Source organism: Acyrthosiphon pisum, chromosome X, assembly GCF_005508785.2.
Source record: "Acyrthosiphon pisum isolate AL4f chromosome X, pea_aphid_22Mar2018_4r6ur, whole genome shotgun sequence".
Lineage (NCBI taxonomy): Eukaryota > Metazoa > Arthropoda > Insecta > Hemiptera > Aphididae > Acyrthosiphon > Acyrthosiphon pisum.
The window spans coordinates 49,938,559-49,959,845 of NC_042493.1; the positions used below are offsets into that span (position 1 = coordinate 49,938,559).

General features: G+C 27.8%; 1 protein-coding gene across 1 annotated transcript in view; it reads right to left on the reverse strand.

Moving 5' to 3' along the window:
• Positions 1-307: 307 nt before the first annotated feature.
• LOC100165401 overlaps positions 308-21,287 on the reverse strand; it is a 43,751-nt gene continuing 22,771 nt past the window's right edge. The window contains exons 3-7 of the mRNA XM_001950763.5: positions 5,854-5,970; positions 5,571-5,735; positions 5,339-5,436; positions 2,979-3,147; positions 308-1,570 (exon numbers count right to left, since the gene is read on the reverse strand). Coding sequence (XP_001950798.2) covers positions 1,245-1,570; positions 2,979-3,147; positions 5,339-5,436; positions 5,571-5,735; positions 5,854-5,970 — 875 coding nt within the window. The 3' untranslated portion in view covers positions 308-1,244. The remainder of the gene's footprint in view (positions 1,571-2,978; positions 3,148-5,338; positions 5,437-5,570; positions 5,736-5,853; positions 5,971-21,287) is intronic.

Genomic DNA, 21,287 nt, shown 5'->3' on the forward strand with positions numbered 1-21,287 from the left:
ATTATATTATTAATTATTATAATATTATTATGTGCAATTTGTTTTTGTGTATACATTCACGAAATAAACAAAACCCGATTTCTTAGTAGGTACAAACAAGTATTTTTTTTAACAAGTTCCCTTGATGGCACACTAAATATAATGAATTTAACGAATACCTATATTAGAATATTATTAACGAACAATATCCTAAAAAATAATATTTAAAATTGTACACTATACGCATCATACAGTAAACTCGAGTTCTTAATCAAACAAATTACAAAATATACCTAATGTATCACATTTTTGTTTTAAAATAACTATATTAAAAATGAAAATAAACACATAAAATATTAGAACCTTCGTTTTACTGATAACAGATTTTTTACGATACGGGTCATGCGAATATTGTGGAAATTAAAACGGAGAACAAAATATTTGTCAACAAGAACAACCGTCAATACGTATAGCAAAATTTAACGAAATCTATAGCTGATGTTTTGGGAAGATAAGTGAAAAAAAAATGTTACAAAATAGAGTTTGGTATTATATTTAATTTTATAGTATTATATTTATTGTTATATAGGTACTACAGTACACGTTCGTTGGACCAAAATTAAATTGGCACAATACCATATTATATAATATATAGGTATTAATATATTATTATATGCGTAAAAATAATTAAAAATTTTGATTAAATAACAATTACATACGACCAACGAAACGAAAAAAAAAAAAATAATAATAATAACAATAATAATAATGGATGATAAAACGGGTGCTCGTAAAATATGACGTATCTAACTAAAATAATAATAATAACAATAATATGTGCGCGCACGTCAGCTAGACCCTTGTTACGGTATAATATTTTTTCCTTGCATAAAAAATGTTTTAAACAATATTGATAGACGCGTGTTACTGCAATTCAACTGTTAACAATGTTGCCTCGTTGTTATGATATTATTGTGAATAGTACGTATTGTACTATACGTACCTACAATTAAATCACGAGACGTGTACTACACTATCTATACTATAATTATATAGAGATTGGTATGATGCAAGTACGACCATCGAAAGCCTAAACCAACCCACGAGTCATCTATATGAGGTATGAACTATAAAAATATGATTTCGTGAATCGTTGAATACGAATTGTACACCGAAATTGCCTGGCAGAATATTTTTTCCCTCTATTTGTAGTCTATGTTATAATATTATTTCGTCAAGTCGATGAGCGTCACTTTATCCTGGCTTTACACGGCCGTGCTCTGGGTCTGTATGCGAACTTTTTTCACGCTCCCGTTCCGAGACAGAGTGGGCGAGGTGTTGTTGAAACCGGGATTCTGGATACCCAGCCCGCTAGCGCCTCCTCCGGCCCCGTTTCCATTGGCCGACCGTGGTTTCTTGAGACTAGATCGTAACGGGCTGCGGACCGGTATTATCGTCGACCCATTTGAGCTGAGTGTGGGGGTCATAGACATTGTACTGCCGTTGGTCGTGCCGCCCGAGTACGGCTTTCCACTGGCATCCGTCACCGATATTCTACCACTGCCACTGGCTCCAGGTCCACTTCCTCCTCCTGAAAATATAAAATCGACTAGATATAACACCTTTTACATCATTTTGGATTATGTCCTAACACCTGGTTCATTGAACAACTCGGTACTTAAAAGCTCACCATTTAGTCCAATAAATTGTCATATTTTTATTTAAAAGATTTACACAGTTTAAATAATATAGGTACTAAAAAATGACATGTTTCACATGGTAATTTTTTTTTTGGAAATGTGATATTTTCAGTTCCTTTTGTAATTTTTCATAATGGCTGCACGTCTACACCCTATATTTTTAATGTTATAGTCTGAACAATAATTGTCTGAGAACATAAAGGTTTATATTATTTTATGAAATATTGAAGCATTTTTGTATTTATAGTTTAATAAGCATTAAAAACTTAGCTGGAAAGGGGTAACAAACAAATCGGCGATGAACTGGTGCAAAACTTCTCAGAATATTAATTTAAAATTAGGTGGGTCTGCATGTACTATTCAACAAAATATGAAAACTATAAGAGTTATTTTTGAATAAAATTGTAAAAATCAAGATTTAGTTTTTTAATTAGTAGGTATACCTAAAAGATTTTAGGAACTTTAAAAGGTATTTTTTTTCAAACAACAATTGGCCAAGATAATGAGTATTCACTATGAAATAATATTATTCCCGTATGTAGATCAATGCAAGTAGATAAGAGAATAATATTATAAGTTAGCCGTTTTCAGTCACGTATACTCGTATTGAAATCATCTCGATAATCATCACGAATGTTGATATCTTTAATTTTTATAATAGGTATTTTTAGTCAAAAAACAAATTTAAAGATGAATGTAGGTAGTATGAACAAAAACCGTTATTATAGTAGGTAGGTACAGTTATTTTAAATTGAGTGTATCACACAAAATACTATATTATTATATACATGGAGGCATAGCAATACAAACAGTAAATAAAATATGTAGGTAGCAAGTTATTCCAAACATTATTTAAAATCCATAATTATCTTTCATTCTAATACTTGCCGAATTTGAAATAGCGTGCCGTACGAATAATAATATCAAACAATTGAGTTGTGTATTACAATAGCCAATATGTGATCCCTAAATGAACATTTATAGATACGTATCATTTTGACATTATTCTAACGACTTTTTACAACACGTGTATTATAGTCGTTAAAAAATATCCTACAATATTAAACACGTTGTATAAAATATAATTCAACAGTTGTAGAAAAAAAAGAAAAAAACGGTAACATTTTTGTCTTTTATTCGCTTTGTGAATAGATCGAAATAAAAACACGAGTATAAGAGCAGTTACGTAGTAATTTCACGGTTATAACTACATTTTAATATTTATGGTTGAAATATTTAGAAATAAAAATATCATTAGTCAAAATATGTCTTATGATGCGATTATATGGTATTACTCACTTGGATTCTTTGACTTCTTCTCCTTAAAGGCAGGATTATTGAATGTGGTAGCGTCTACACCAGATGGATCACGGTGACTGGTAGTCGGGTCACCGCCCAAGCGACGGGAAAATATCAAATCATATATTGCAGCCACGAATAGCAAAAAGTTCAATACAATTAACCCAATCTGTTGAGTAAAAATATTGGTTATTAGGTATTTTTAATGATATACTATAATATAATACATTATACTATTGTATCTATAACATCAAATATTCAACAAAGAGAAATGTTGAAAATCCACCTGTTTTCATTAGAAAAAAAAAAAAAATGTAATAATATACCTACTACATAATGCTTTAAATTATACGTGTATACCTACACTTCATATTATATTAGTTTGTGATTGACGTTTAACGAAAGATTTTTATCTTATTTTATTTTTATTTTATAAAAATTAAATTTGAATAATTCATTTGCACAAGATACAAGAATGCATTTTGGCTTAGTGTATAGGTAATATTTCATTATGTAGTACTATATAGTAGGTACATAGGTACGAGTTTATGGCCAAATATTACGCTTGAAAAGAAACCGTGTCCTATATTTTAGAAGACACGAATAGAACAGATGATGTCCGTGGAAAACTTTTTTAGAAGAACAATGTACAATAAAATTATAAATTATTTTATGCATTTTGATTTGTAGTTTACATTATAGAAACATTTTAATTAGTTCTAACACTTCAGTGCCCAGTGGAAATAAGGACAATTGTTTGGCATCGTCTGACATCATTAAATTAATTGTAGGTATAAGTGCTACCATGTTACCTACTCGAAAAAATAGATTTATTTTCAAATTGTAAATTAAAATTAAAATTTTAAATATTGAAATAAAAGTTGTATTTATGTCTATTATGAAAGAGAGGATAAAAAAAATTAGGTTTTCTACTTAACTAATTTTCAGTTTCGTTTTAACTTATAAGCTCTATTTTGAAAAAAACTTGATATAAATATAATATTAAATTGCCTATCTTTAGTCAAAATCAATTATTGAATATGAGTGCGTAGTTAATTTAATGATAAAAACCAGGGAAGTCGTTCTGCTATATACGTTCTAGCGCACCTCGTCATTCAGTCGGTCATAGTAATTAAATATATTATAATATATTATATAATTATTAATATTAGGTATATAATATGATAAACCGTTGCATATAAATATAATTCTGAGCAGATATCTGTTATGTGTTATCCCATATTTCTAAGGATATTTTAGAGTTTATTTATAATACTGTCATTACTTATTAGTAACTTATTTTTTTATTCGGCAGTAAAAAGGACATTTAATTAAACTAATTTTTAGCAGCTGAACCAAATTTCATTCGGTGGCTGCGTGTTCTTTCGCAAAGTACAAAAATGTGATAGACTGCAGTTTGATGGAAAGTTTAATTGTTCCAAAGCGTGATGATTCATATTGACACATATTGTAAAATCAATACATTTCATCACCCCGCTCAGAATTTAAAATACAATTTAAATAGAACGAAATCAATTATATTTATTAGTATTTGAATATTATTATTGTAATTATTTGTTTAGTTTTGTCACAGACCTTTTTAAAAAATATTATAGGTACAGTTGGTGATTTGAAAGCACATATATACAAAAGTAAAAATAAAAATATTTTCATTCATTTACGGATATTATAGGTGTATGTTTAGGATAGATATCCTCCCGAATTGAAATTTATCCCCATAATTAATTTAACTCACCATTGTTATAATGTCACTATTAAATTACTGTTTGTTTAACTATTATTAAAATAGATATATTTATTATTTTAATTGTTTGAAACTACGATGTCATCATTTAGAAGTGTAATTTTTTTTTTAAAAAGAAGTTAAAAATATACATACAACAATTACGCGCAAATCTAGATGCAAATCTGAATGCCAAAAATTTTAAGCGCATTGGCTAGAATTACGATTAGTTAAAAAAAACTTATTTCATAGATAGGTATAATTTGTTATTATTGTGAGACATTATAGTCAGTATGTACCTATGAAAGCAATTTATTTTTAATGTTTTTAATTAACCTGGGATTTTTATTTAATAATATGTAAACGAGTACATGTAGGTAACCTATAAGGCTATACAGCTAATTACATATTATTATAGTAGGATCATGTTATGAATTACGTAGTACGTTATTAAAATACATAATAGGTATCTCAAAAAAAATACATTTTTACGCATTGCGTTGTGGAGTTTTTTCTTTTGAATTATGGATCTCAGTTCTCACTAATTAATGAAAAGCACACGCAAAACCGTTAATTTTAATACTTCGAGTATAGGAAAATGGTGTATCTTATTCACCTGCATATAAAACGATTCCCCTCTGGTCACTTGGTAGCTGTTGTCTTTGTCGTCGGTTTGAAGGGCGAATAACCCGGCTGCGATGATTGCTAGCAGAGCTATATATACAAAAAGTTAAGTCATCGGGTTAGGCACTTCATCCGTGTACACGCATAATATTTTTGCCATAGTATTATGATATAAATTATTTTTAAAATATAACGTGGGCACATAATATGGATAATATATTTACTTGCTGCGAATGCAAACACCAATTTGGTAGCCACGGTCTTGCTATAGGCGACCACGACTTTTTCCTTTGACACCACCATGGCCAATTGCACTATGCTCAGGATGCAAAACACGGCCAGGCTCAATGTACCCGCTATGGCAAAATATCCGGCTACCTTCACCATTTCTATCGGAAAACACCAAACGATAATATTATCATAATTTATTAATAGGCGATTTACATACAGAGCTCCCACGCGACATAGCGGAAGACGTCGAAACACAATACGAACGTGATTACTTACCCACAGGGTGAAATCTGGATATCGAGTCTCCACATTTCGTTCGTCCGTAGTACGATTGTTTGCACATTTGCCATGGTCCAAAATAACCACGATCGATTCCTGAAGTCCCAATTTCGGCTGCAACACATTACGAACAATGCAATTGTAATACACATGATAATTATACCAAAATGATCATAGAGCAGAATTTTTCGTTAAGAACTCCAATAACAGATGAAACTTATCCTTACAAATGTATACCATATAATTTAAATGCAAATAAGAAAACAAATTGTGCCTTTGTTACATAAATCATGAATATTAATATTTGATTTTATAAATGTAGCTATGATTTGTACGATTTGTGTACGTATTGTACAACAATTAAATGGTAAGATATAAAATTTGCCATTTGTGAACATTAAGTATGGATATAATAGGTAGGTACCACATAATATTAGACATAACTAGGTACATAAACGCAATAATATAGGTTCATCTGACATAATTATTGATTTCGAAATGTATTTTAATTTGTTGGATTAAATTGTTCATGAATGTTATACAAATTACAGTAAATAATATAATTGAGATAGTGAACGATATAATACAAATCTACCTGATGAATCAATTTATTATATTGTTCGATTTGAAATTTTTAAACATGTATAATAAAATAGAAATAAATTGTTTAGTACTGATATATCCCATTTAAATTTATAAAGTAATTTATAAAACCGATACACAGTATATTAAAAACTTATCTCACTAGTTAATATAGCGTAAGAATATAAAAATCATTCACCCGAGAAAATGTAAATCGTAACACGGAAATATTATAAGATAGGTATAGATTAACCACAAGAAAACCTTCAAATTAGTAATACATAATATTATAACAGTATTGGTTATACAATTATAGGTATCTACGTCATATTTATCCATTATCGCATTAAACAGTTATAAAACAATAGGTTGCAGCATTCGTATTGTGCATTATTTTAAAGTATTCAAATAAAATATAAAATTTAATTTAAGTATTTTAATGATTTTTACTTGATTACAATTTTGAATACATTCAATTCATTTAAATTAACTATTCAAATAGGTATAATACTGGATATGTTATTTGTAATTTTTTTTTATTGATGTAAAAAATATTTTATAATAATAACATGTTAAAATAATAAATAATAATTATTTGCGACTAAAAAATATTCTTATACATAATCTGTTTCAATTACGTTTTGCTTCAAATGTTTTCAACCAAATTCGAAAAACTTCAATTACATTCTAATATCTGTTGTGTTATTTTTGAATAGGTATTCTTTACAAGTTACGACTATTACAATGTTTCTTCTATAATGGGGCCAAAGTTTATACTGACATTTTAGTATAAATGCAATGTAATTGCAAAAATAATAATTGTGCAATTTAAAATTATAGGTACGATTTTATATTTGATTATATTTTAGATTCCTAAGGAACTATAGAGAAGCGTCAAACGACGAATGCCTCTGGTTTACAGTGATCTCTATTTCTGTGACTACCGTTTAGGCTAGAAGGAGTGTATTGAAAGTTTCCAGTAGCCGTATCAATAGGTTTTCGGAAAGCTTAAGTCCTTATCAATATTCGATTTCATCAGTAGTTTCCGTGAGTGTTAGGAATAACAGACGACAACTTTCGAAAATGTTGAAGTATTTTATGCCTTATTTTTACCTAATGTCCAAATTAATATCCAATTCGATATTCCATTTAAAATTGCACGAGAATGGACTTATCATACTAAAATTGCATTAAAGAGTTATTATCTATATAACAACAATATTGACCGGCAAACGCCTCTATCCGGTAGAATTAACTGAGACAAAATATGTCAAAAATACGGACTCTGAATCCTGTTCAGTATTTTTTTTTTTTTAGAAATTAAAATATGTGTCATTAATTATCCAGTTGAGAGGATATATTGTTCAAATTACAAGAATAATATATATAAATTCCATTGGCACACGAAGATGGTTCGAAAATGATCCTAATTCCCAAGAATAGTTCGCTGATTGAAATCAATACTCATGCAATAGTATTTTTTTATTCATACATCACTGTGTGTTCTATAGAATTTATTTTGGAGGAATTTTTAAATTAAATTATTTAAAAAAGTAATAAAAAAAAAAAGAACGAAGAATTGTTTATTGTGTAAAAAAATGTTCAAATACGATTGGCGAACAACTTAGAAAGTGATTTTTATATTAAATAATTTATAATGCGCGTGATGTAGTTTTCAGCAAAAGTTTATTTTACTTATAGGACCTATTCAATTTGACTTAAGTTAAAGGTTTTTAACCATTTGGTTTTTTATTTTATAATAGTAGCATTCAATATTTCAATGGGAAATACTAGATGAAAACATACTTTTTTATTTAATTGAAATAGCTAACTGTTTGAATTGAAGTCTTGTACTGTTAACATATAGGTACATCGTACATTACTACTATAGTAGTACCTTAGGTTACTTAATAAATTGTATTCTGAGCGGAGTATTGATTTTAAAATGTGTGATTTTTTATTTTATTTTATTTTAAGACATGTTTTATAGCAGAAAAATGCTTTGATTCTTAACTATGAGTGTAATTTTTGGTAATAGATTGAATATAGTATGAATTTTCGTGAAACAAAGATCTTGGTTGGACCGTCTCCGCTCAGAATTGTTTTTCATCGTTTAGGTGTTATGATTTATCATTGTATTACTATACGTAGGGTTATAAGTACGAAATACTTCTCATGCAATTTTCACTTTAAAATATTTTAATTTATAATGAAAAATACTTGTATTTTTTTAATTTTGTGTTTTTTTTTGTATAAAATCATAAAATCATCACTATATATGATCAGACTAATTTCATACCTGATTAGTGATTATCAACAATTAATTTCCAATCACGATGTAGATAAGATATTTATAAGAAAGATAATTATTATGTAGTTTATATAATGTATGATGTAAGCAATATTTCTATAACATTTTCCACTTAACTAAGTATAGATGTTTACTGCATTTCATACTATAGTTTTAAATTAAAATGTTATTTTTCATCAAAATTAAATAAGTATTTCAAAAAAATAAATCTCATAACATTTTTACCTAACTATGCGTTATCTAACCTACTTGATGATGTGGTACATTCGACACCTACTATACCTATACCAAAGCAAATTACTATTGGTTAACTAGGTAGGTACTTGACGTTTTTTATGTTAAAAATGCAATGATAGTATTGTACTTTTACATTTTAATACAAAAAACTACTGTTCATCCAATTTGTTTTCAATGTTTTGAAAACCAATGTATAATCACATTATTGCGTTAATATAATCACAGTCACATATAAAATGCACCTATCGTTTACGCACAAAATATGTTATCATAGCTACAACGTTATAATACATCACTAACATAAATAAAATAAATTATTAATCACTGCACAGCTATTTGTGTTGGTGTTTTTGAATTTATTTATCATAATGTCTGTACAAAATACTTGGATAGTAAAAACAATACGTGTTATCTTTATAATAGTTTAATCCATGGCAACTGTAAATACTGTAATCCCTATCCCTGATAGTAGGTTAGGTAGGTAGGTACATGCAGACAAACAATAATAGTTTGTTTTACAAACCATCCTTTCAAGTTTGGTGTTGAAAAATCTTTACCTGCAGTCTATATGATTTGTGAGACAAATATAATGGGTATAGTGTAGGTATCTAATAAAAGTGTATGTTGTTTTTAAAATTTTATATACTTCATATTTGGAGGAAAAAGTATATTTTAACTTCTTTTCATATTTCATCTTTTGTGTACCTAGTTATTATTTTTCATATTGTTAGAAGAGTCATGTTTTGTTGTAGAATCTTGTAAGTATATACGGTGTAGCTAGAGTTTATTGAACCTAAAATGTTAAATGTTTAAATATATTAGGGGACGCAACGCTACTGCAGTCCCCCCTCCGGTTCTCGATACCACGGGGAAAAAAAATCTTTAAACATAATTTGAATTATGTTATACATGTGAAAAACTACTAATAACAGACAATATTTAGTAAGAGTATAACAATAATAACAAATTATTCAACTGCTATTAAAACAAATTTAATTATAATAAACTTTGTGATAGGAAATTTAATCAAGTTTTTTATTCTGGTTTCGACATTATTGAATATTTTAAGTTAGATATAAATTCAGAACAGTTAGCTTAAAATACTTTAATTGTCTTGCATTTTCATTTTGAAAAATTTTCGAAATTTGTGAAATAATGTAAGTATTTTTTTAAATTTTGATTTGTTAAGTTTTATTGTCTGATATCTAATTAAATATATATATATATAATACAATTTAGGTATTAAGCCAAGTTTAAGAATTAAATACAATTTGTACATTTGATTCTTGTTATATTTTACTATTTGTTTTATATAATTAAAAAAAATTATGGCAAATATTTATATACTTATAATTCATTGTACATTTACGAAATATCAATAACACTGGCAGTATAATGATATATTATTAATCGCTACCTGTTATTATATAGTACATAAAAATTAAAAAGACAATTTAAGATATATTTGTAAAGGTTTCAGGACATATATGCGGCCAATCCATTTTTCGTGCCAGTTGTGGTCAACTTATTTAACTGATTATCAATTTTTTATTTTTTTATATTATATTATATACTAAATATATGCTATAATAATATATATTTAGATATATTTAAACTTCTCTTCATACTTGTCCAGACTTAGGACTAACAGTAATTTTTACTGATGTGTTAAAAAGCTTATTATTATTTAATAATGAGCAAATATTTATAATAATATTATTATAATATTTTTTAAAATAAATATTAATACATAAGTATCTTTTTTATTTCTGTGTAAGGTTCTACTCACTTTTCATTAACATATTTAACTATTTATGTACTGACCATATTCAAACTATCTGAATGATTAAGTAAAATAAAAAAAAAATAACAACCAACTACAAAATAACGTCATTATTAAATATTTGGACGGAACGATTGTGAATTAAAAAATTCAAATATTGTTAAATATTTTGATAAAACCTATCTTAGTGTGTGTAGCATGAATGATGAATAAAATATAATACTCAATGATTATGGATAGGTAAATCGTAAATTATATAAATAAAAAGTAAAAATGTGTCCGTTTTAAATTCTAAAGAGAAGTCTGATAAAAATAGTTCGGATTAAGTTTCGTATTTCTAAATAGGTATAATACATTTTTAGAACTTGAGTTAATTATTAACTACTATAAGAGAAAATAACTTTATAATTTTTCGCTTGTCACATGAACTTGCTATACATATCTGCAACTATTTTTCAACTTGATTCACAGTCATTCGAAAATTTAATACGTGCATTTAATCTCTAGATGTTTTTTTCTTTAATAGTCGTAATAAGACAACGTCGAGTTGGCAATAGATAAGTATTATTTTCGTATTTATACACTTGAAAATATACTGCACATATTTTTTTACAGTCTGGTAGTACGTGCGAAAACGACAAAATATAATATAGAAGGGAGTGATTATAACAGTAAAACAAAAAAATAACATAGTACGTTATTATATAATATAATATAATATTAAATTTACAAGAATTGTGCGTATAATCCAATAATAATAGAATAATTTTTTGTGGGGACGAAAACTTCATTTGGGCCATTTGGGCGAAATTAGGTAAGTACTGATCTTTCTAATATTGCAGCCAAACTGCAGCGATATATTATATGCAGGTGAAATGTTTGTAATTTGAATAAAAATTGTATTACACGCGTGGAGATATAATATTATTATTAAACGCACACGTGTGTACCGATTCGAGTATACAATCATAATACTATTACATAATATTATATCCGTCACGACCACGAAGTTCCTAACTAACTATGTTAGTTTCGGGTTGTTCATCTACTACGCTGTTACTGACGATCGCGTTGAATTTTCTAAGACACGAAACAGTGTTGTACATTTTGTGGAAACAGTGGCGTAGCCAGGAATTTTGTAAGGGGGGGGGGGGGTGCTAAGTCTCACAAAAAAATTAAATATGTTTTTTGTTTACACTTTTTTTTTTATTCATCTTGATAAAATTCTAAGGTCAACACAGTCAATGGGGGGAAGGGCATAGCCCCCTTAGCTTCCCTTGGCTATACCACTGGGTGGACAGGTGGGTATTTGTATTTGGAATAGAGGCTACTAATAGATATAAAGGTATAACAAGCTTCGAATAATATTATTTCATCGAAAAACTTTATAGTAGGCAAGTATTATTATTTAATATGTGCGTATATCACATTATGACGAAACAATGCACAAACAATAACAGTAAATACATCCGTTTCACGCTGTTTTACGCGTGCTCGTAAAGTATAAAATGCTTCTTACGCGCGCGCTTGTATGCGTATACATTGGTATAAATACCTAGGTAGGTAAGTATACCTACGACTACAGCGTAACCACATAGCAGTGGATTGCGTGACCGAACCGTTAAACTTTTACAACAAGGTTAAACCGTTTCGGAGGATGAAACGCTGTGGTGACGGTGACGGCTGAGAATACTACTTTTAACTGTGGTCGATACGCAACGGGCTATGGACACATATATATATATATATATACATAATATTATGCACTGTACAATACTAAAATCCGTCGTCATAAGACTATATTAAGTATATTATTTTTACACTGCCGTGGTCGCAGTCGACTTGAATAATTGCGAATTGAGGAGAAAATAATAATAATAGTACATTGGTATGACGACAACGATAATAATTGTATTCATTATAATAATACACTCGCGACTTATTATTGTTATAGTATCACTAACAACGCAAGACGAACGCCATCAATTCGCACGATTTGCTCTTATTCGTTAATTATTATTTATTACAAATGCGAGAAATTGCAGTTATCATTTTGTAATAATAATAATTATTATTGCGATAAATGTCGAACGATGACGATGAAGATCTATATCTTCAGTTATCGTGTAGCTAATAACGATATTATAAGAATTGGAAACGATATAGATCAAGTAGGTACACAAACACAATACCTACTCGCACAATTACACTGCACATACCCAATATTGTTCAATTACCTATATAGTATGTTGTAAATAAAAATAAAGATGTTTTAAGGTTTGGTTCATTATAATTTTTAGTGTAAATAGTAAATAAACAAATTATGATACTTTAATCGATGTTTTTTTATGAATTATAAATTACGATTAATTTAGTAGCGCTAAAAATACAATTTTTCGTATAACAGATACGAGCTTATAGTTCAGTTGGTATTCGTATCAACAATTATTAATGTAATTTATTGTAATTATTTAATTGTAATTAATTGGCTGAATAAATTAATGAAAAAATTTAAGATTTAAAAAAAAAATTAAAATATTACATCAATTGCAGTTTTCATTTCTACTATTTAATATTATGTCAACAGAAAATATGTATCCGCAAGATAATATCTCGCTTTAAAACAACATTGAGTAAAATTCAGAAAAATAAATTAATTTTGTTTTATCACATATTAATAAGTCTAAGTAATCAATATTAATCAATAGAAGCAGGATTTAGCAGATGCGTGCAACTTATTTGCTTAGTAACAGACATTTTGTTTTATTTCTTGGCAAGTTAAAATTAAAATAAAGTATTATAATCGTGAAAATAAAATTGTAAATTATTGATGTATTTCCATCTTAATAATAATATGTACAATGACAAACTTTATCCATTTCATTTTAATACATAAATAAAATACTTTGTACCAATGAAACGATTATTTTTGGATTTACAATACATGTTTGCGTGTCAATCGTAAACACGAACATTTCTATCGAAGTTATTGATTTAAAACCTTAGGTACTTTTTGTTCACATTTTGTTTTAAAAAAACATATTATAATATTACGCTGAGTACGTTTCATATCCCTAAAAAATAAAAAAAGCATTTTTATAGTTCTTACCATAAGTTCTTTTCTAGCAGACAGTGATTTGATTGTTCTACAATATAACAAGACCGAATGTTAATTTTTCGCCTTCTCTCTCTCTCTCTCTCTCTCTCACACTATTGTGTTTCTATTGTTTGATGCACATAATTTTTTCATATACTATAGTATAGGTACCTGTCATTCCCGTTTTCACATTTGTATATTGTATGCAGTTTACTTGATCGTTTTGATTGTTTGATCACGATTATTATATGACGTTATAGCATCATAATTTATTCATATCAAATGAAGTATTTCGTTAGTAATCTTCACGTGATCACATTACAATGAGAATATAACAACGATTACTCTTAAAAATCACTGATAGGACTTCAGTGGAGGAGGCGGAGGAGGAGTGAGGTTCAAATTGTTATATACTGTCAAAGTGTCAATAACAATCAATAAAACAGGTGTAAACCTATCAAAAAGCCAAACAGACCCTATAGGCTATCGGTAATTGGTATCAACTCAAACTTTCGGACACTAACAAATATATAGACTTCGTTTATTTGATTTAAACGTTGATTATATTTAAATATTAGCTAGTACCTAGCTATATACACAGAGATACGTAGATTTATTGTAATATAAATAAGGTAAAGAAAAATTGTGTGATTACCTATAGGTAGAATATATTAATTAATCGCGTATAGTGTATATATATAGAGTATAGGGTAAACGTGAACATTTTTAATCTATTTTAGTGGTGTTTACCTATTCACTATATTACTATAATATAAACATGTAAGAAAATAAAATGAATTACCTGTTTAAAGCATATTCTAATTTAATTAGAATTTATTTATAATTAATTATATTCTAATTTACTCAAAAACATAAAAAACATAAGTTTAGTAATATTTTAATAATCACACCTTCTAACCTACTAAAAAAAATATAATAAAATGAGTTATGTTAAAACTAATATATCCTTGCTTTTACTCAGAATTTAAAACAATTGGTTATTATTCTATAATATGTCTTGTAATTTTACTTCGACTTCTTTAGCGTCATGCGAGTGCACTCTCCCTCCTGGGGCGGTTGTTCGATGAAGAATGTGCATTCTTCGATAGGTACGCGAACTAATCAAACCGTAATATTAATTTGAAAGGATAGGGAGCAAAAACCGTATTATTATCTTTGTAAAAGCGCACATGAACATTCTATAGGAGTGAATATAAATTCGTCATGTGTATTCCGCAATTGAAGTTCTGTACAAAGACTCGGGCGGGTACAAAGAGGGTTTTTCTCACGACACATATAATAGCCAAGGACAATGCGATTAAACACGAACATAGTACCTACTATCATCGTGTTTTTAATAAATAATACTCGATAAAGTGATATAATAATATTATCGTCTTTGACATAATTTTGAAATGAAATATTAATTATTGTTACTGGAACTTCACAAAAGTACCTTTACGCTTCAGTAGAGACATGTTATGTTTATTATTGGTTTTTAAAACGTTTGATTATAGGTATGTAAAACATCAGTAGGTTGTAGGTAAATTCATATTTGATTAAATAATACTATTATAACAAAATTTAATTTAATTTCATAATTATGACAATAGTGGGGATCCAAAAATTAACATTTTAGATAATGCACAAATATATATTCGGTAGCTATTTGTAATGTTTACTGTTTAAGAAACAATATAATAATAATACATAATATAATACCTATACAAATCTATATATATAAAAATGGAGACAAAAATGTTTAACAATTCATCAATCGAGAACGGCTTGTCCGATTTGGCTCAAATTTTTTTTAAGATGTTCGTAACTGCCAGGAGAAGGTTTTTAAGAAATACAATTTTAGGAAAATCCACCGGAAAGGTAGGAAATCTCAAATCTATAGACTGTATGTCAAAAATACAACAGTGGCGCAACAGTGCATTATATTATATTGGTTGCTATTGGTTAATTGGGCATGTTTGTTGATTTCATATAATATAAAAATAAAATGAATCGCAGAATGTGTTGCTAAGCGCAATAATTCTAATGTACGTGTGTTGTGACTGAACTCCTCCTAAATGGTTAGACCGATTTGAATGAATATTTTTGTATGCGTTTGCGTTTATTCATCTGATTTTAGTACGGTTAGGTTGGGTTAGGATTTTGTATTAATTGATTATATTAATCCACCATAGGTAGAATACGATAAACTTGGTATAACTTTGATACTTTAGAGTTAAATCATACACTAACGTACATACAGCACGGTGTCCGCGATTTACCGCAAGTAGATTGCCTACCTGATAATGTACTGCTGCGAATCAGAATTTTTATTCTGAGCAACGGAAAAGTTAAGATTAATTTTGAAACCATACACCGAATATTAAATAACGAATTGAACAAAGTTTGAGTCACATATAACTGGTACACTAAAAAATTAATGGGCAACGAAGTGCACGGGTTCAGCTAGTATGCAATAATAATATATAATATAATAGGTGTCGAGTGTACCTCGTCATTGAGAATAGGTCATTGTAATGGATGTGTCAAATTTGAAATGAATGATACATAATTTAATTATTGCGTACCTATCCGCAACGTTTCTGAGCGTCGACGATCTGTCATTATTTAGGATATTTTATAATAATATTTTATTATTACTAGTAATTTACAAAAAGTGTCTCCGGTATGTACAAATCTCAAGGTTTCAAATTCGATATAAAATTATGCATTTACGTTTAAAACAAACAAATATTGAATAATATTAATATTATTTGTCATTGCTGTTTTTAAATATACTTATATAAAATAAATTATAACGCTGTTTGTATAGGATCTTCATAAAATATTTATTTAAAATAGATGATATATCCCATACAAAGATACAGTAAATTTAAATTTATAAATTAAAGTATGAGTATTGACTAGTATTGAACTAAATGTATTTGAAAAATTATGAACTTGATTATCAATTGTAATGTTTCATAACAATAATAATAATTACCTATTAACATAATCAGAATGTAGTTAAGACATTATTATTTAATATGATGTACCTACCATCTATTCCTTTCTATATATTTTATTATTTCTATGTATTTTATCAATATTCTTTATTTTTAATTTAAGTAATGCTCATTGCTAAAAATAACCTAAGTTATTTTCTGAGTACACAGTGTCTACGTTAAAAGGAAGTATTAAAAATGCAAGTGTTATATTACAATACACTTTTTATTATATTATTATAATAAAATATTTTCGTTATTGAAATATTAATTTTCAGTCATATAAAATTCAACTCGATACCAAATAATTCGAACACATTTTAATAAAATCGTTTACTAAAAATAGCAGAAATCCCAACCAATAAAAATGAATTCGCAGATACTGATGTTTCGAATAACATTAATATTATTGTTAGACTATAATGGAATACGATATTCCATATTATTATATTATAACCACTTGAAATACGAATAAAAGTTTTATAAAAATGTGTTAAGGTTTCAAAATTGATAAAAGTTCAGTGCGTTACCAGTACGCCATTTGATACGCTCAAGGTCCTTTTTAGATTTAATTAATTCAGAATTTAAACGAGAATATCCGAGTGGATGGGTGTCGATCACTCGCGTTAAGTAAAACACACACACATATATATATATATAGGGCCTAACTTACGGTGGTTAGTAAGAGATACCTACAATGTTAACTGTTGAAAATTAATTCATCGTTGAGCATTAAAACAACCGTTTGGTAGAAAATCATACCGAAAACCACGATCCTGTCTGTTCCAGTGCACGCGCGATTATTTGCAAAATTTGCATATTGTATAATACATTATTATTATGATAATTTTCCAACACCTTATTCGTTTTATTATGTTAGTCTGTGCGTATCAGGGTGGCCAGGAATAATAATACAAATAGTGATTATTATAGACGGTAGATAAATTAAATATATAATATTAATTATTAACGAGTACACGCATATACGTACAATACGAGGAGCACGAGTATACTATATTATTATGGGTACAAATGGCATATTATATACAATTTCGGATTTAATAGGTAGAATGTTGTTGCTGAAATAACAATATGTCGTACAGCGATAAACGAGGAGAATAATTTGTTTAGCTTACCAATGTACCGAAACTACCATTGACGATATTCGTATATCATTACGCGTAGGTAGATCCAATATTGTGAACCACCTGTACAAATATAAAATGGCGTTCTGGTTTTATCATTAAAATTAAAATGCACGCGTGCACGAGTGGACGTTATCAGATCAGGTCACACGATCAATCTCCGTGTACAATAAAAAAAATATATAATATTCTATAGGTGGATCTATGATAAAAACAAATAATAACAATAACTTCGTAAAATACTGTATGGACGTCATATTTTGTTTTTGTGTGGCGGTCATTGTTTTGATCGTGACGAGACACATATAGGTAACATACGAGAATACGACGCGCGTTTATCTAGACAATGATGCTTATTGGTGTGTCGTCAAACTTGTTGTCCTGTTCCAATCAAAGGCAAAAAGAATAACGTTTACCGTGGGTGGGACATCATGCCACAAGATAATGAGTTTTAGTAACGATGTAATATAGGCTTCATACACTATATTATGGGTAATACGTGGTAGGTAGGAAAAACATCTGCGGAAGCCGATAGAAATGTGGTTGTGCCGTTTGAGAAATGAAAAAAAATTATACAACGGAGGAAGACTTGAATATTATAAATAAAAATTACCTACACCGATTATATCAAAATATCATGCAAATAATAACACATATACATAAATGTATGAGGTATTAATTATTAAGGTATTCTCAATCACGAAATGTTTATGTTAGATGTTTTGAATCCACTACAATCGGAGGATTATACAAGGTGAAAATGCAGAAAGAACTGACAAATATAATGAAATATGGAGAATTTTTGTTAAGATATAAGTATAATTGCGATTTGCGAGTATAAAAAGTGAATACAGACGTCAATTTTAGTTAGTAAATTTCCTTAAATACTTAATTACTTACAGCCAAATTTTCGTTTTCTGAAAACGTTAATAATTTTAATGGAATTATATTTAATTAAATATGCTTCTATAGTAATGAATTTTTTTTCAGGAATTAAATTATTAAAACTTAAAAAAACAAATGTTGTTAATTACTATACTACAAAGGTTTATTTATTGCAAGAAATTAATTTATATTTATATATTGTATGGTATTAAAAATATTTTCAATACCTATTATATTTTACAATAAAAGTACAACTTATTCAATGTAATGACATAAATAATTATGGATGGAAAATAATAATTGGATCCAGGATATACAAAAAAAAAAAAAAAACAATGCAGTTTATCTATTGTTTACTGTATATTATAGTGTATATAAGTTTTACAAATAACTTATGAAAAATTAGAATAAAAAATGTACCTACATAGGAACCTACATACAAAAAAGTTTTTATTATTAAATTATTTTCTGTTTTATTCGTTTAAAAGTGAATTTATATGTTTTAATATTTATTATAAAACTTGTTCTCAATCACATATATTTTATTTTCTAATTTTAAATAAGCTTAAGGTACCATACACTATTTTTAGATTTTTTTTAGTTATTTTATCGTTATAGCTATGCAGGTACAAATATGCTAAGTAGGTACTCGCTATTGACTTAGCAAAAAAATAAATGCATAATATGCATATCATTAAAAACTAATAGCTAAGATAAATAGACATTTAAAATTTAAAACAGAAACAAGGACCAAAATTAACACACTGGATTTGTTTTAATATTTTGTTATTCAGCCAGGTTCACGAGTTCAACAACCTGATTGTATTCAGACAATGTGCATAAGCTACAAAAGTAAAATCCATGGCCCCCGTGGCATGACCACATTTTATTTACCTGTCCAACGCACACATATTTTAATAACTCCCCCTCCCCACCATAATAGCTCCATCCTAATTTATATACAGTAACCTGTAATATTTTAACAACAAACTAATGATTGACCAAGATTACTGCATCACATATTACTATGTGTTGACTTGTAAAATACTCATACTTACATAATATGTAATAAAAACAAATCATTTAATTGAAACTCAATAGTTTTAATACGATTTAAAACAAAACACGCCAGTAAAACACGTTTAAATAATATATATATAGTATATAACATCCTAGCTACAAGAGTAATAATGTGTAATCAGTATACTCAACGGTATACGTATAAAAATATAGAATTTACTCAAAGTTAATTTGTTAAATGTCAAATTTACGAACAGTATTTTACGCATTTTATGTTTATTTTTCTCCATTAAAATGTTTTATATTGCTACTCACATAAACCTAAAAAACTAAATACCAATTTGTTTTCGGCTTTAATTTGAACAAAACAGCAAATGTCAAGAAGATAAAGTAGCAATGTCTGATGACAACTGAAATTACTAAAAAAACTTCATTAACTCCATGTCAAAGACCCAATGTGTAAAATAAACAAACATTTTAAAATGCGTGATATCATCAAGGTTAAGTAATAAATTGCCTACTATAATTGGTATTATATTTATAAATAATATTCAAAGAGTAGACGTGTATAGACAACGTGCCTACTTGTGCTGAATAAACTTAACTCGGTAATAATACGCACGTTTCAATTCAATTTAATGAAAGCAAACATTTAAAAATAATATATTTTTATTTTGACTAGGTTATTAGTTGGTACTTTGAGTGGTAAAAGTAAAAAAAGGTGGGTAAGTGGATGTCGCTCTGGTGTACAGTAGGTTACAAGTGGGTCACTGTATAATGGATAGTATTAAATTTGAATTCAATGATATAATATCACTGTATAAGAAAAATGATTCTGAGCGGAGACGGTTCGTCAGTTTAGATATAAGACATAATATTATACATTTATATCTATGGTATAAAAAAAAATTTACCTATAATAGATACCTATCATAAATTCCAAATTAATCATACCACATTATCTATTAGATACTTATTACGCGTTATACATCAACAACAAACCGTGATACTATCATAGATATATAATAGTATACTTTATAAGTTTTAAGTACCTACCCACGAATACTATTATACAATCACAACAAAATAATTAAAATAGTTATTCTTGGTTTTTTAATATGTAATTTCGTCCAAATTTGAACTTAAAATGACTATAAAAATAAACTGTGCTTATGTATTTCTTAGAATTTTTGGTAACAGAATTAAATATTTACGTGGAATCTTGTTATAGGTACATTTTCAATCCTTTTTTTTTTTTTATAATTAAAAATATATTACAATCTGTTTACACATAAAACCATAAGTAACAATGATGATAGTGATTAAAGAAAGACATGAAGCACATGAAGAGGAGACTGTCCATTGA